General features: G+C 43.5%; 1 protein-coding gene across 1 annotated transcript in view; it reads right to left on the bottom strand.

Annotated features, from left to right (window-relative positions):
* Fam184b (family with sequence similarity 184 member B) overlaps positions 1 to 16,514 on the bottom strand; it is a 111,029-nt gene that overhangs the window by 43,651 nt on the left and 50,864 nt on the right. The window contains exons 2-5 of the mRNA XM_071614785.1: positions 11,291 to 12,049; positions 10,453 to 10,588; positions 9,172 to 9,299; positions 8,453 to 8,659 (exon numbers count right to left, since the gene is read on the bottom strand). Of these exons, the coding sequence (XP_071470886.1) occupies positions 8,453 to 8,659; positions 9,172 to 9,299; positions 10,453 to 10,588; positions 11,291 to 12,049 (1,230 nt within the window). The remainder of the gene's footprint in view (positions 1 to 8,452; positions 8,660 to 9,171; positions 9,300 to 10,452; positions 10,589 to 11,290; positions 12,050 to 16,514) is intronic.

Genomic DNA, 16,514 nt, shown 5'->3' on the forward strand with positions numbered 1-16,514 from the left:
TATCTGACAGCAGCTCTTCTATGCTGCCAATTGATTATGGACCTTTATGATCTAATTTAGGGTAGATCATAATTGTGATTGTGGCTGACATTTACTGAATGCATACATTTAGTGGGCACTTTACAGATGATCTATCTCTTCAACCTTTATGAAAAACTCCCGTTTTAGGTTCTACTACTAAAGCTTATTATAAAGATATAAAATGAAGCTTAGAGATGTAAATGACTTGCCCAAGGTCATGTAGTAAGTAAATTTAGAGGTCAAGATTTGAACTTGGGGGCTGGGGATATGGCTCAAGCGGTAGCGCGCTCGCCTGGTTTGCGTGCGGCCCAGGTTCAATCCTCAGCACCACATACAAACAAAGATGTTGTGCCCGCCGATAACTAAAAAAAAATAAATAAATGTTAAAATTCTCTCTCTTTCTCTACCTCTCTCTCTACCTCTCTCTCCACCTCTCTCTGTCTCTTAAAAAAAAAAAAGATTTGAACTTGGGAAAGGCTTGCTTGGCTATGCTTCTTTCGTGATTTCTTATGGAAAATGTGGCACCCAGGATAGAGGCATCCCCAAATGAAAGGTTTTCTGATTTCAGAGAAGCTGAGAGGGTTCCCAGAGGCAGGACCCTGATGCTTCCCAAAGCAGGGCGAAGAAGCTGCTTGAATTGCAACCCTGTTCTGTTTCATAGCGGTGAAAGGCATTTGAGCCAAAATACAGGAAAATGTGGACAAAGGTCTGTATAACTGGGGCTGCTCCGGGATCAAACGGAAACCTGTCATTTATTCATTCAGCTAACCACTATTAACCGAATAGCTACCATATGCCAATTACCATGATGCAGGGGGTTAGCAAAATGGTGGAATGTAATGACATCATTATCCAAAGTACATCATTATCCAAGTACTAGGGGAAAGGTCAGCGTGTTCAGATAAATGACTAACAATTGGCTTTCTAAACAAATAAAAATAAAAACAAATCATTGCATTTGGTGATTCTCATGGTATGAGTCCTCCTACTGTGGCCAATGTCAAGTTACTACAATGACCTTACTGAACACAAAGTTGGGACAAGATATGACAAGTGCCTTTCATGATCCATTGTTACCTGGCTCCAAAACACTGCTGGATGTAGTCATGAACAACACATCTCAGTGAAAAATGCATTGTGAACAGCAATTAAGTACTGCTATTACAGCTTATATAGATTAAGAAATGAAGACAGTGTGATAAGAACTATGCTAATGGATGGGCAGGGGTGCCATGTAGGAGACTCCAGCAGCACTAGGCTGGACAGGGAAGACTTGTAGAAAGACTTATATTTAAACTGGGAATATTAGATTACTGAGATCAGTAGGTCAATAAGTACTAGACAGGTGAATTTGGGAGTGGGAAGGTAAAGCCATGAATAAAGGCCCAGAGGGAAAGAACATGGAATGAATGAAGGCTGGAGTGGAGAGGTGTGGAATGAGGCAGGAGAAGCCAATAGGAGCCTGTCTCTGGGGGGTCTTATAAACCATGTTAAGGAATTGGAACTCCACTGTGGAAATGATAGGGAGTTGAATCGCTCGAGACCAAGGGTGAGTTTTCAAAAGATTCTGCTGTGGGAGGAACAGACAAACTCTAGATAGGGCAGAGGGGTGGGAGGGGAAGGAAAGGGGCAGGGGGTAGCAAAATGGTGGAATGTGTTATCCAAAGTACATGTATGAAGACACGAATTGGTGTCAACATACTTTATTTACAGAGATATGAAAAATTGTGCTCTATATGTGTAATAAGAATTGTAATGCATTCCACTGTCATACATTTAAAAAATAAAATCAATTAAATATTTTAAAAAATAAATAAAAAATAAAAGATTCTGCTGGAATGGAGACTGGATTTCATGAAGTAGAGAACTGCAGACAGACAGGTTATTACCTGGTCCGTCAAGAGATGACAGCTGACTAGGTCAGTGTGGAACCACTGAGGACAGAGGGATGTGGAGATATTCCAGGACCATCAGAATAGGACAGAATTCATAGACTTGAAGACTGATTACAGGTTAGGGGTGAGAGAGAAGTCATGTTTGCTTCCCTGGATTCTGATTTGAATATCCAAAAAATGTGCTGCTGATCATTTGAACGACATTTTTACACTTTCTGTGGGGCGAAGCCTAGCCCAGGCCAATAACCCTGGGGTGGCCCTTAGCATTGTCCCTGAGTCACACGATTAGATCATTAAGTCACATGATAGAGATGTATAGCACTGAGGCACATATAGTCTCTTAAGGAAACCTGAAACCCTTATGCAGAGCTTTTTGTTTTGGGGAGTTCATTTCATAAAAACAATGATACCTAACAAGTTGAGATAACTTAAGCAGCCATCAGAACCTCCCAGCAAAAAATTCTGATTTTTAAAAATTTCATTAATAGCCAGGCTTGGTGTCCCTGCCTGTAATCCCAGCAGCTTGGGAGGCTGAGGCAGGAGGATTGAGAGTTAAAAGCCAGTCTCTGCAAAAGCCAGGTGCTAAGCAATTCAGTGAGACTCTGTCTCTAAATAAAGTACAAAATAGGGCTGGGAATGTGGCTCGGTGGTCAAGTGCCCCTGACTTCAATCCCTGGTACTATCTTCCTCCTCCCCTGCAAATTTCATTAATTACTTCTCATCTACCAAAGCTTTGTATTAAACAAAAGTTTGGTTTAAGATGCTTCCTGATCCAGATACTAACTCTGCCAAGACATGCCCATTGTAACAGTACATGAAAATACTCTGCCACGGTGATTTTTGGTGAAAAGGAATGGCTATTTCTATCTTCTCACAGCACAACTTCCAGGTCACAGTTACCATGACAAATAGACCTAAAGTGAAAAAAAAAAAATCCCCTACAAACACATATAACTGACTTTAGCAATAGTTTTTGTCATAAATAAGCTTTGCTTTTAGGTGCAGAATCATGTGGGTTACTGTCAGAAAACAAAATTTTTGAGTCATCTGAAAAACGCAGGCTAGTAAAAAACATGTTCATGTACAGTTCAGCTCAGAGTGAGCAAGAGGATTTCAACAGGAAGTGTTAATGCTCTTCCAACTGCAGAGGAGAGAAAAAACCACCACCAAGTCAAGGAAAGAGATGAATGCTATCAAAGATATGAATTGCTGCACCCTGGAGAAAAGGGCTACATGAGCCTCTGATTTACAGCATTTATAGAGTATTTCCATAAAGCCTCTTTGCACTGAACTCTCATATAGGCACAGGAAATAGACTTTCTTGCACTCACAATGGGGATTAATGCCAACCTAATTTCTGGAGGGAGCAAACCGTATTCAAATCATAGCACTCCATCCCTGGCTCCCCAAACTCATTTCCTTCTCACATACAAAATACACTCTATCCAAATAATTCCAAAGTCTTATTCCAGCATTGACTCTAAGGTCCAAATTCTCAACTGTGACTCAAAGCAAACTCCTGCTGTGAGTCTGTAAAATCTGAACAAATCATCTACTTCCATTATACCACAGAGGGATAGGCACAGGATATACACACCCATTCAAAAGGGAGGACTAGGCAAGTCGAAAGAATTAATGGGCCTATAGCAAGTGCAAAATCTATCAGGGTAGACATTGCATCTATTTTTTTAAAAATAATAATTTTTAGTTGTCAATGGACCTTTATTTTATTTATTTATAAGCAGTGCTGAGAATCAAACCCAGTGCCTCACAAATGCTAAGCAAGTGCTCCACCACTGAGCCCCAGCCCCAGTCCCCAGACATTATCTTAAAGCTCCAACTCTGGCATTCTGTGTACACCAGGTGGAAGAGGAGGCCACGTGAGGCAGCTCTGCCCTGTGGCTTTGCTGCTTGCAGAGCAAGTGGCTGCTCTGTGGTGTAAACCTGTGGCTTCTCAAGGCTGCCATTGCACACTGCTGGTGGCTATACCTTCCTGGATCTCAAAAGCAGCGGTTCTACTCCCATGCTCCACGGGACATTCTAGTGGAGAATCTCTGCAATGGCTCCGCGCCTGCACAGACTTTCCTTTGAAATCTCAGCATCTCAAGAAGCTGTCACAGAGTAGCTCTTGATCCTGCGCACATTCAGGATCAGCACCTTGTGGACACCAGGGTCTGCACCTGGGATCCCTTCAGAGTAGTGGCACCAGCTGTGCCTACACCACAGCTGGAGTGGCCAAGGAGTGCTTTGTTGGAAAGCAGGGAGCAGAATCCCGAGGGGGGCCTGGGCAGCAAGCCATGGAAAGCTCCCCTGGACTGTTCACTGAGTCAGTTCTGCCCTTCTAGGCTTCTTGGCTGTGATGGAAGAGGTAGCCTGACAGACATGTCAGATGCCCTCCAGTCCTCCTTCCCATTGTCCTGATGAGGAGCAGCTGGGTGGCTCCCTTCTATCTATGCTAATCCCTCAGCAAGCAGATGCAGGGCCTCTCCCTTACCTGTTTTTTCTTTGTTCGTTCCCTAGCAAAGCTGCAAAGTTTTCATATATTTTCATTCTGCTTCCCTTTGAATTTCACCTTCCTCCTTCTGGTCACGCCCTTGCTCCTGATGCCCGCAGTTCAAAGTAACCAAGCAGCAGCATCAATGCTTTGTTATTTAGATAATTCCTCTGCCAGAAATCCCACTTCATCACTTTTAAATCTGGCTGCCAATAAAGTTCCTGGGTGTGGACACAGTTCTGTCAAATTCTTTGCAATGATGTGACAAGAGAGACTTTCACTTCAATTTCCAAAGGAATATTCCTCATTTCCATCAGCAATCTGTTATGACCACTTATCCAATGCTAAATATTCTAGCTCTTCCTTAGTCATCTGGTCTTCTTCTGAACCTTCCCCACAAACAGCCATTATGCTCCATTTACTGGGTTCTAAACATTTTCTAGCTGCCTCTCCAAATTCTTCCAGTGTCTTACCACTAACTAGCTCCAAAGCCACATCCACATTTTCAGGTATTCATTTTAGCAACAGCCCCACTTCTCAATACCAATTTTCTGTATTAACCTGTTTTCCCTTGCTATAATGGAACATCTGAGGCTAGGTGCTGCAGTTGGAATGTTGAATGTTCCCCAAGGCACATGTGGTAAAGGCTTGGCTCCTAGGGTGATGCTGTTGGGAGGTGGCAGAACCCTCAAGAGAAGGGGCCTAGTGGAGACCTAAGGCAGTGTTCAGGTTCCTGGGGGCATGCCCTCAAAGGGGATTGTGGGACCCTGACTTCTTTTCTTTTGCTTCCTGGTGGTGAGGTGAGCAATCTTCCCTACCACATATTTCTGGTCATCACCATCAGCACCTCGACAGAGGCCCAAAACAATGGGTTTACTTGTTCTTAGACTGGAACCTCCCAAACCATGAGCCAAAATAAACATTTCTTCTTTACAATATAAATTAAGAATCTCAAGTATTGTGTTATAGTAACTGAAAGCTGACTAACACACCAGGTAATGTATAAAAAAAATCATTTACTTAGCTCACAGTTTTGGAGTCTGAAAGTCCAAGATCAGGCTGCCATGTTGATTTGTCCTCTGGCTACATCACATCATGGTGATGGCATCATGGTGAGATCATGTGCAAGAGGGAGATATCATATGGCAAGGAGGAAGCCAGAGAGTGGGGAAGGGCCAGTTACTCTAATAACCCTGTTGTGAGGACCTATGAGAACTACTTTAATTCCTTCTAAGAGTAGTACCCCCAATTACCCAATCACCTTGCATGAGGCTCTACCAACAAGAGTCACCACCACCTCACAATACCACTGCTGCACTGAGGACCAAGTGTCCAGCATATGGGAAACACATTCAAATTACATCCAAACCTTAGCAAATTTTAAGGGAACAACAAATGAGCCATCAGAGAAAATTACAAGCAGAGATCTCAGATGGGGTTTAAAGGGAAAACATGCTAACCTTTTTCAAGAAGAAAAAGTATTTGTTCATAATGTATTTAAAGTTTGTGATGCATGCAGCCAGTACATAGTCTCAAATGTCACTCAGAATCAATCATTAGCAATAACACCAACATTAATCCTGACCAACACATGTAGCAAGGCTTATTTAGCCACTAGAGCAAATGCTGCTCTAGATTTCTCTTAAGCTTAAAAATAAGTCTAGAAATGCTAACTTTTATGATATATACGTGTATGTATATGTATGTGTGTGTGTGTGTGTGTGTGTATATATATATATATATTTTCTCCACGATAAAAGATAAGTCTAAAAAGATGTTTCACAAGTAATTTAACTGCTAGTCAAAATGAAACTCAATACAAAAGGCTGACCACAAAATACAGATTAACATTTCAATGACCAGCATTCGATGAAAGATTACTAAACATGCAAAGCAGTGAATGTGACTATAATCAGAAGAAAAATCAGCAATAGAAAAAGATTCAAAATTATAAAAATGAGGACTTAAAAGAGCAATTATAAATATGCTCAAGATTTTTTAAAAATAAACGTTATGGGGTTGGGGTTGTGGCTTAGTGGTAGAGTGCTCGCCTAGCATGCTTGAGGCACTGAGTTCGATCCTCCACACCACATAAATGTAAAATAAATATATTGTGTCCACTTAAAAAACTAAAAAATAAATATTTTTAAAAAGTAAACATAATGAGAAGACAAAGAAAATTGTACATAAAAACAGAAAGGAATTTCTAGAGCTGAAATATATGATATCTGATGTGAAAAATGTACTGAATTAGCTTAAAAAAGAGTAGATGATACAGAAAACAACATGAGTAAACTTGAAGACAGTGCAATAGAAACTATCAAATTGAAGCACAGAGAGAGAAGGAATCTGAAAATAGATAGGGCTTTGAGACTTGTGGGACAATATCAGAAGAGAGCAGAGCAGAAAAAATGGAGAAATGAGGCCAAATCTCCAAACTGCATGAAAACTATAAACACACAAGTTCAAAGACACTTGAGCAGAAACAAAACAAAACAAAACCCATTGAGTTTTATACAATCAGTGTCAGATTTGGCCCTCAGGTTACTAGAGCAACCTGTAATCTGGAAGAGCAACTGTCCTTCCTGCCAACTGTGACTCAGGATGGAAAAGCGCTAGACTCTTTGTCTGAAGAAGGGAGTTGTGCAACTGGTCACACCTCACAGGAAGAAAAATGTTTCTAATACAGTTGTCTACCCTTCCCAAGGCTTGGGGACCAAGGGCTCTGTCAGGTTAGAATCGCCAGGTTTGAATCGCAGCTCCAACACTCAATACCTGTGTGACCTAATACATCACATCTTTGAATCTCAATTTCTTCACTTCTAAAATGGGAACATGAGCACCACTTTTATAATATTGCTAGAAGAATTCAGTGTGTTTAAGTATTACGTAGAAAGCATAATGGGTATTAGGCAATATTTTTATTTTACGTGACGTTACCCAAAGCACATAATAATTAAGAATAGCTATTGAGCTTTCATACATATTGTATACTGAGCTAAGGGTTCATAAGTAATATAATATTTAATCTGCATAACAAACCCTTAAAGTATTTATCACTGTTTTAGAGTTCAGCTCTCACAGAGATGAAGTGACCTGTTCATATTTACACAGCTTGAGGAAGAGAAAAGATTTAGGCCCAGGAGTAGGCTGGGTCTTTCATGAGATCATATATTTATTCAGTTCATATGTGTTATGTACTTTACTACTCCTAGCTACCACAAAAAACTGCATCCCACAGAGATACAGACTATATCTCAGTGTACACTTGGTGCTGGAACTGTACCTTCTTGGCTTATAAAGAGGTTTTCTCAGAAGCGTTAAACAAGCATACACCCACATTCATAATATATTGATCTACACTTCGTTCTTTTCCTAAAATCTCCACATATGTTGTTGCTTTTCCTGGCAAACAGGAGAGATGAGGCTTCACAAGCCTTCTCTGCAGAAAGCTGCCTCTGCTAAGGAGGGAGGTGGAGCCGCAGAGCCTGTCTTCCCTCACAGGACCCATCACGACCCAGGCACTGGGAGATGCTGCACTTTTTCAAATAAATCCTCTCATTTATTCCCCAAAGTACTGTAAGATGTTGTTATTATCATCATCCATCTCACAGATGAGAAAATTCAGGCATGTAGAATTTCCCTCTGGAAGGGTCCAGATTAAGTAGCTCTCCTTGGGTGGCTGGGTGGGGATTTAGATCTAGGTAGCCTTTGAGGCCTGAATTTTGGTTATTGGAATTTCTGTTTTTTTCTGGGTGAGCAAAGATGAATTCCCCTAAATTCAATGCTCACTGGAAACAAGTGCATCCCATGTCATTAACTCCAGGTCCCACTGTCTCACAGTCTCAGGGGCATCTCCTGGTCAGGCCAAAGACCCTGACCTCCCTGTGGGCAGAGTCTGTGTATTTCACCTGTGTGCTTAGGGTGCACACAGCAGGAGCTCAGTCAATGTTTGGGCAAGGAAAGAAGAAACTCAAGAGGAAAGGAAGGAGGTGTAAGAAAGGGAAAGATGGGGATTTACAGCTGTGGAAGAGGGTCTCACCTTCTGCAGCTTCTTTCTTTCAGCCTCCACGGACGATCGAACAGCTTTGATTTCCACCGTGTGCTTCTTCACCATGTCTTCCAGGCGCTTCACCAGCTGGTCTTTGAGGTGTTTCTTCTCCTCTTCAGTCTGATGTTTGATTTTACGAAGGTCCTCTTCATATCGTTGCTTCACATATTCTGTCTCAACACTTGCCTCTCTCTTGGTCTATTGAAAGAAATGGGAGTTTGCGCAATTATCCAGAGAATTATCATTTCTCTTTCATGCAACTCTTGCAACATTTAAATATGCATATATCAGAAAGGGAATAAATTTTACAAAACTAGATATAAAAATCAGACTTCACTTTGTCAATATTGAAGAGGGCCTCTTTGGAAGGGTGTATCGTTTGCAAATGGGATTAGATGTTCCAGTCCATACTACAGCAGCTTCTAAAGAATGCTTGTTTGTTTTGATCGGGAATATGGAGTAGAATCCTAAACAATTTTCAGTTTCCCAGAAGCTGGCATAAAAACTGGGAAAATGCTACTACATGTCCCAGTGTCCTACTTCCAAATGACAAGGGGTTGACAGAAAGTTGGCTAAAACTCCATTCTTTTTCTTCTACTCTTGAAATCATGGATGTGATGATTCCAAGTGGTTGGGGAAAGACTTCTACCTGAAATTCATGCCAGCAAACCCTCCTGTGACTTTCCCCTCCAGTGGGGTTCAGACACTACCTGTGTATCTGTGCTTCCTTTGGTGTGGGGACATTCCTTGGGACAGTTTTGATCCTGCTGAGGGTGTAGACTGTGGACCTCCAAGTCATTCACTTCCCCCAGAACTTCATTCTCAGGCTTCATGTCATCTGCAAGCATGAGTTTCAACATCATCTGGAATGCTCTAGACTTTGCCCTTGTGTCCAGGACAGGTCCCGCATTCTGCTATTCAACCATTTTGGTGACTACTCCTCTACTTAATCCTTGCTCCGTGCTCTGCTCATAAACCCAGTGATTCTCACCTTTGCTCAAGAAGCATGCTGAGCTTAATTAATTGCTATGCTTTCCCTTCCTAAATGAGTAATCTGATTTTTATTGCACTTTTTATTAGTTAAAAATATTGAGCATGTTCCCCAACATAGGTACATTCAATGAGAACTTAAAGGATGAGAAAAAAATAATTATAAAAACAACTGCTAACTTTTCCTTCACCTGTTACCTGAGGTGCTCATGCCCTATATTTGAGCAACCTTCAGCACTCTTCTGGTTCTAACTTGTGTATCTTCCTTCTCACATTTCAACCTTCGGTAATTTCTTCTATTCAGACACCTTATTCCCCTGCTCCCTGGGTCACGTCCCTGATGCCATGGGCTGTGGTGTAACATTCCCATAAGCTCCTGAAGGCAGAGCCCATGTTTTGTGCCTGTTATCAAGCTGGTCAAGCTGCAGGTATTCAGGAACTTTTTGGTGAGAGAGCCTAATGAAAGGCACTTGGAGTCAAATATTCTTAGCTACACACACCTGCTTTATTATCAAACATTTGGCTGACCTTGAACTAGCTACTTATCCTTTCTGAGCCTCATTTTTTTCATCTGCAATATGAAAGAATGGAAACTTATTTTACAAAGTTATTGGGAAGACACAATAATGTAATTGTATGAAATTATGTTCAAAGTACAAAGTCCTGTCTAAACATGGAGGGGGAAGCCTGCTCCAAGAAGGGCAGGCACTCAGATGGGTCAGATGGGGAACTATTTGGAGGCAAAGGGTCTTTTCACATCACAACTTTTAGGTGTCTGGCTTGTGCCAGCTCCAGGTGAAGTAGCTCTAGGTGTCAGCTCAGCCTAACTCTAGGTGTCACCTATACCCTGCAGGGAGTAGACTCACCCACCTGAAAAGCCAGATGAAACAGCCCTGCCCCTCCCCCCCTGCTCCCTCAGCAGTGTCACAGCTGCCAGAAGAACCAGGCTGACCTGGTAGCTAACTGCCAATCTTTAAGGAACTTGTTCCAGGGCATCTCACCAGTTTTCTGTGGCACATGACACTCCTGTAGCATCAGTCTGTCTTTGGCAACTGTCAGCTTCTCCCCAAGTTTTTTTGCAGTGCTCTTCAGCTCTGAGTTCTCCTGGCGAGCCTCCCTCAGCTGCACATCCAGGTCCTAAACAGACAGTATGGGTCTCAGTTCTGTATAAAGACCTGCTCTGGGTGCAGGACCGTCATCAGATCTGAAAGGTGGGTAAGTGCACGCAGGAGCCCTGAGTCTCTGGAATTAGTGGCTTAGGGTTCATCAAATGCCTACTCATCCTCTGACTGGCTGTTAGTTAATCTTTTTCTAGTAAGGATTAAATGAGATTAAGCGTCTGGTACAGAAGAAAATGCTCAGGAAGTATTAGAAATATTAGTGACTGCTACTTCTTAAAAATCGGGCTCTGTGCTTTTGTAGGGCTCACCAGCTGACTCATCAATGGAACACAAATGTACTGAGGATTTTAGGAGACTCACGTTGTTATAGAATAAACCCAGGCTTTAGAGTTAGGTTGTCCTGAGTTCAAAAACATTCACTGCATGTTCAGGGAGGCCAGTCTTTAAGCTTCTCAATTTCAGTCTTGTTTTCTTCATCTGTAACCTGAAAGTCTTTAAGTTCTCAGAGCTGAAGGACTAAGTCTCGCTCATCATGCATCCTCCTCCCATAGCCCTGGGCCCATCACCCATAGGTGTTTAATAAATAATGAACTTGATAGAGATAACAGTGCTCACTTTGGTAGAAATCAAGTACCCAGCACAGTGCCTTACACACAGTAGGTGTACAAAATCGGCAGCCTATTAGCCCTGGGGGAGGTATGAAGAGAGGCCACTTTACCTGAATCCTTTCCTTCAGCTTCTGGGCATACTTCTTCAAGTCACTGATCTTGCGACCCCTGTGCTCCAGGTCCCCTTCCAGCTTCCTGACCTGGGCCTGCAGGGCCAACTCCTGGACCTGGAAGTTCTTGCGGAGGTCGGCCTCCTTCTCCTGCCACTGCCACAGGGCCTCGCTCACCGACTGCTGCATGGCCTGGCGGATGGCCTCGTTCTCCCGCTCGTAGGTGGCCTGCAGCTCCTCGGCCTTGCGCGCGTAGTCCTGGCTCAGCTGCTGGTTCTCCGCTCGCAGCCGCTCCACCTCCAGCAGCACCTCCTGCATCTCGGCGTCCGGGCCGGGCTCGGCCTTGGCCTCGGGGCTCTCCTGGGATCGCCGGCTCCACTGGGGACCCTCGTGGCTCGTCAGGTGCCGGAGCCGCTTCTCGTAGTCGGCCTTGAGCTCCAGCATCTCCTTGGACAGCGACAGGACGCGCTCGGCGTGCTCGGCCTCCACCCGCAGCTGCCGCTCTCGGGTCTCCACCCTGCACGTGGCCGACTCGGCCTGCGCCTCCTGAGTCAGCCTCTTCTGCAGCTCCAGGGCGCTCTCCAGGGCCTGGATGCGCTGCAGAAGGGCCTCCTCGTCGTCGCTGTTCCTGCCCTGTTCCTGCAGGACCCTCGCCTTGGTCTGGGCCACCGCGCCCTCCAGCTCCTCCTGGTGCGCTTCCCGCAGCGCCTCCAGGCTCGCCTCCGCCTCATCCTGGCGGGTGTTGAGGGCATAAATGACCTGCAAGCAAATCAGCAGAGCCCAGTTAGGACAAGGGAGCTGGGTGTGTGGGAGGGCGGCTGTGACCAGAGAGCTGTTCCTCCACCCTGGGGACTGAGGTAGAATGGCACAAGCAGGGCCTGGGAAGGTTTGGGTGGCGGCCGCTTATTGAAAACTGCAGAGAGCCGGGAAGTGGCACAGGGAGGTGGTGGAAGCGAAGTTCTCTGAGAGGGAAATCCACAGGGGACATTGAGAGGACAGCAGGAATCTAGGGGAGTTTTAAAGCAGAGGGGTGATGTGATCTTCTTTGTTCCAAAGGAACACTTAGGAATGCAAAACACCAGCAACACCTTAGGAAACCCAGCCCACAGTATTCTCCACAGGTGCAGGAAGAAGATTGGAGAAAACTCCACATGGAGGGACCCTCCTGAGCCTGACAAAACGTATCTGTGAAAAATCCTGTTGGCATCACACTTCTCCCCCCTCATCGAAAGACTTTTCCCAGACCAGGAACCAGACAAGGATGTTGGCCCTTTCTACTTCTAAAACAAAAGGGGAAAAGTACTATCTGCTGTGTGGAGAGTGGGATGAAGGAACCCAGGAACACAGCGGGAAGCCCAGGATCCAGGATGATTCCCAGGATGTTGGCCTCAGCAACAGGTAGCTGTTTACTGAGATGGGAAAGACTAGGTGGAATGGATATGGAGAAGAAAATCAAGGATTCTCTTTGGATGTATTAAATTTGATATGCCTCTAGACATCCCAGTGGAGAAGGCACCACAGCAAGTGTGTACATTGGTTCCCTTGGGTATTTAAAATGCTGTCCTGTGCCACAGTCATTCACATTGATTTACCTTTAGCCTTGGTTGGTGGCTGGTGTTTCCTTATTCATGAGTCTGTCTACTGAACTAGACTATAATGTCATGGTCAGATTCCTATCAGTGTCTCATCCATGGTTTTCACACTGTGTTCTCGTGGCCCTGAGCAGGTGAGAACCCCCCTCTTCAAGCAGAGGAGGATAGCATTTGCACTGGGGATTCTCCAACATGTAGTTTGGGAAAAAAACCAAAAATTTTTCTGTTACTTTCTTAAAAAGTTGAAAGTGATGCACAGGAATTTAGGCATTTATAACATAGAGAACAGATCAATCAGAAATAGTCAATGAGAGAAAGCTGTGCATGCACGTGTGTGTGTGCGCGCGTGCGCATGTATAAAATGAATATTCTTAAATATTCAGAGAAGTTCAGTAAAAGGTCATAAATAAGAAGGTGTGATTAACCCGAAGCACACCTGCATGTATAAAATGAATATTTAAGAAGACCAAAGAGCACCACTAGAGGTGACATGTGTTATAGATTTAACAATACTTTATTTTGAGACTGCAGAGCTTGAAGGAAGAGTAACATACATCCAGGAAACAGCCTTATGTCTTATTTTCCATTGTCTCCATGTGATGTAGCTCTTGTTTATTGTGTGCCTTCCCCAACAGAATGTAAGCTCCATGAGAGAGGAGCTTGGTCTTCTCTGTTCATCACTCTTGGTCCCCAGTGCCCAGCTCAAGGTGGACATTCCAAAAAGATTTAAATGGGGAAGGAAAAGGGTAGATGAAGGAATCAGAACTCCATCTTGAAACTTTCAAGGTGTAAGATGAGCTTGGCATCTTGTGAGGCCTTGGGAGAATAAGCACCAGATAAAGAATCATGAATTTGACGTCTTCCATGCAGGGACCAGGGAAAGTAGCTTCTTTGCCCTCCCAGGAAGACACCACGATGAAATGAAGTTTCGTCTCTAGAACTCCTCTGCATCACTCTGTGCACGGAATTCAGCCAACTTCTGGTGTTTTCTATGGCTTCCTAGTGATTACCATCCAAGAGCGTGTCTGGAGCTAAGTAAATGTTGAATTTGGTACCATGTTGGTTATAATTTGTATTAATAATAAATACCATTTTTATAGAATCTATCATGTGCCTTGTACAGGGACAGAAACCATATATCCACTCATGATTTCAGAAAATTCCTATGGCAACTCTGTAATTTAGTGTTTTTCTTCCTGTTCTAAGAATGAGAATTGCAGTTTCAGAGAAGTTCAGTAAAAGGTCATAAATAAGAAGGTGTGATTAACCCGAAGCACATGCCCACCACACAGGATCTCACTGCATCTTGCTGCCTCATTCAGTCATTTATTTATTCATGAATTCACTGTACATCTTGAATGGGCCAAGTTCTGTGCTGGTCACTGGAGGTAATTGCTGCTCAATAAGACAATTAGATTTGTGACCTCAAAAATACAATTCAGGGTTTTGGTTGTGGCTCAGTGGTAGAGTGCTTGCCTCACATATGTGAGGCACTGGGTTCGATCCTCAGCACCACATAAAAAATAAGTAAACAAAACAAAGTTATTGTGTCCATCTACAAATAAAGAAATTTTTAAAAATACAATTCAGGACTGGGGTTGTGGCTCAGTGGTAGAGTGCATGCCTAGCGTGTGTGAGGCACTGGATTCAATCTTCAGTACCACATAAAAATAAATAAATAAAATAAAGGTATTGTGTCCATATATAACTAAAAATATTTTTAAAAATACAATTCAGTGAGACAGACTAGAAAATGGAAAGTTTAAATGCTTTCTTATAAATGCTCTGAGAGGATTCAGCACCAGTTACTATGGAAACACAGAGGAAAAGTCTGGTAGGAGAGAAGAGTTACTGGAAAAAGCAAGCCTTCCCCCTTCTTCATTTGGGTGGTCAATCCCATTTTGTATGTCAGTTGCTGCTTAGGTAAGAACAATAGCACTTCTGCATGTTGCTCCATAATACTTGATATGAAATTGAATGCACAGTATGTTCATATTAAGTATCTATAATGGGATTGTTGCAAGTTATCATATTTGCTGCAGGGCTCAGACATTGAGCAGAAACCACATTCCTAGCCCCCTGCATTAAGCAGGACCATAGCCTAGTAGTTGCCAATTGAATTCAGGTGGATGGAGTAATGCATGTTATCTTGGGGTCAACACAGACATTAAGGTTAAGAAGGATATGTATCCTTCACACAGCCTCTTTACCTATCTGCAGACAATGGAGAGGACTTAGAGGAAGATTAAATTCAAGATGGAAGGCATCTGAGCCCTGAATACTCAGTAGGGCTGCCCTCTACTGGGAGGACCTGAACCAGATATAAATTACCATGCTGAGACTCTGACTTGCTGTTATCTGTTACCACATCTGTTAGTTACCCCAATATGTTGGCGGTCCACAAGACTACCCTAGGATTTGTGACTCACTAGAGGAATCACAAGATTCAGCATATAGTCATACATATGGCTATGATTTATTATAGCAAAGGGCACAAAGCAAAATCAGCTAAGGGTAAGAGTGCATGGAGTGGAATCTGGACGGCAAGCCAGGGGTAAGTGTTATGGGCCTGGCCATATGGGCAATGCAAACAGGCTCCATTTTACCCTGAGACTCCATGTCATGTAAGAAATGCTTCCCCCATGGGAACACTCCGGCTCTGTACCTATCAACAGTTGCTTATCGTAGCATGTTTGGCAACACAAAATGGCAATTCTTATACAATGTAAAATTGTTCTATCTTTGGTTCCCATTTTTCTTGGGCTATGTACCCTGTCAGAGATTGATTGTCTAGACGTTAGTAACAATTCTTTAACTTGTACTCAAGTAGAGTCATTTTGAGACCCACTTCCCTTCTGCTTGCTTGCTGCTATGCCAACCTGGAAAGTCTTGTGGGAAATACCAATGTACCCATTACATTGTTTCGCTAACTGCTCAGTTTAACTTCTGTACCTCTGCTTGCTTGCTGCTTCGCCAACCTGGATGTGGTTTTTGCGGGTTTTGCCTTTAAAGACCCTGAAATGCTCAGGCTAGGTGTTGTCCCTTGCAGTTAAGTGTTCTGGGGGAGCAGTCTCTGGGCAGGCTGGCTAAATAAAGTGTCTCTCCGATTTGGACAAAATGGACTTGGTACATTTTCTGAGAGGTCTGCCCTATAATAGTAAACTTCCCTTTCAATGGAGTTAATTCACCTATGAAGGAGTTGCAACAGTGCCAGAAGCCATCCATGACCCATATGTGAACTGTGCGTGAACTAAAACGATGTTGAAGCCATTAGGCAGGAAAGCCTGATACTGGGAACTCCTAGCAGCAACCCTGCTGGTTTGAGAATACCGGGTTCATGTGGCTTCCTACCCAGCTCCACCACAAGTTCAGCACAGCATCAGAGATGGGGCGGCCCGCTGGAGCCACACAGCCTCTTAGAGATGGGTGTGGCTTGCCAAAATGCCAATCAACCTGTTTATTCCAAGACCCCTGCCACACCCAGAAGCAAGAATCCTCCCACTGAAACCTTATCTGTGCCTTTGATGTACTCCCCTTTAAATAAAGAATCAGGACTGGAAGACCTATCAGGGGCTCTGCTTTTAACTAATTTCTGGCTCTGTCTCTACTTCTTAGTTAATTATTTCAGACTT

The sequence above is a fragment of the Marmota flaviventris genome, chromosome 7 (assembly GCF_047511675.1).
Source record: "Marmota flaviventris isolate mMarFla1 chromosome 7, mMarFla1.hap1, whole genome shotgun sequence".
Classification (NCBI taxonomy): Eukaryota; Metazoa; Chordata; class Mammalia; order Rodentia; family Sciuridae; genus Marmota; species Marmota flaviventris.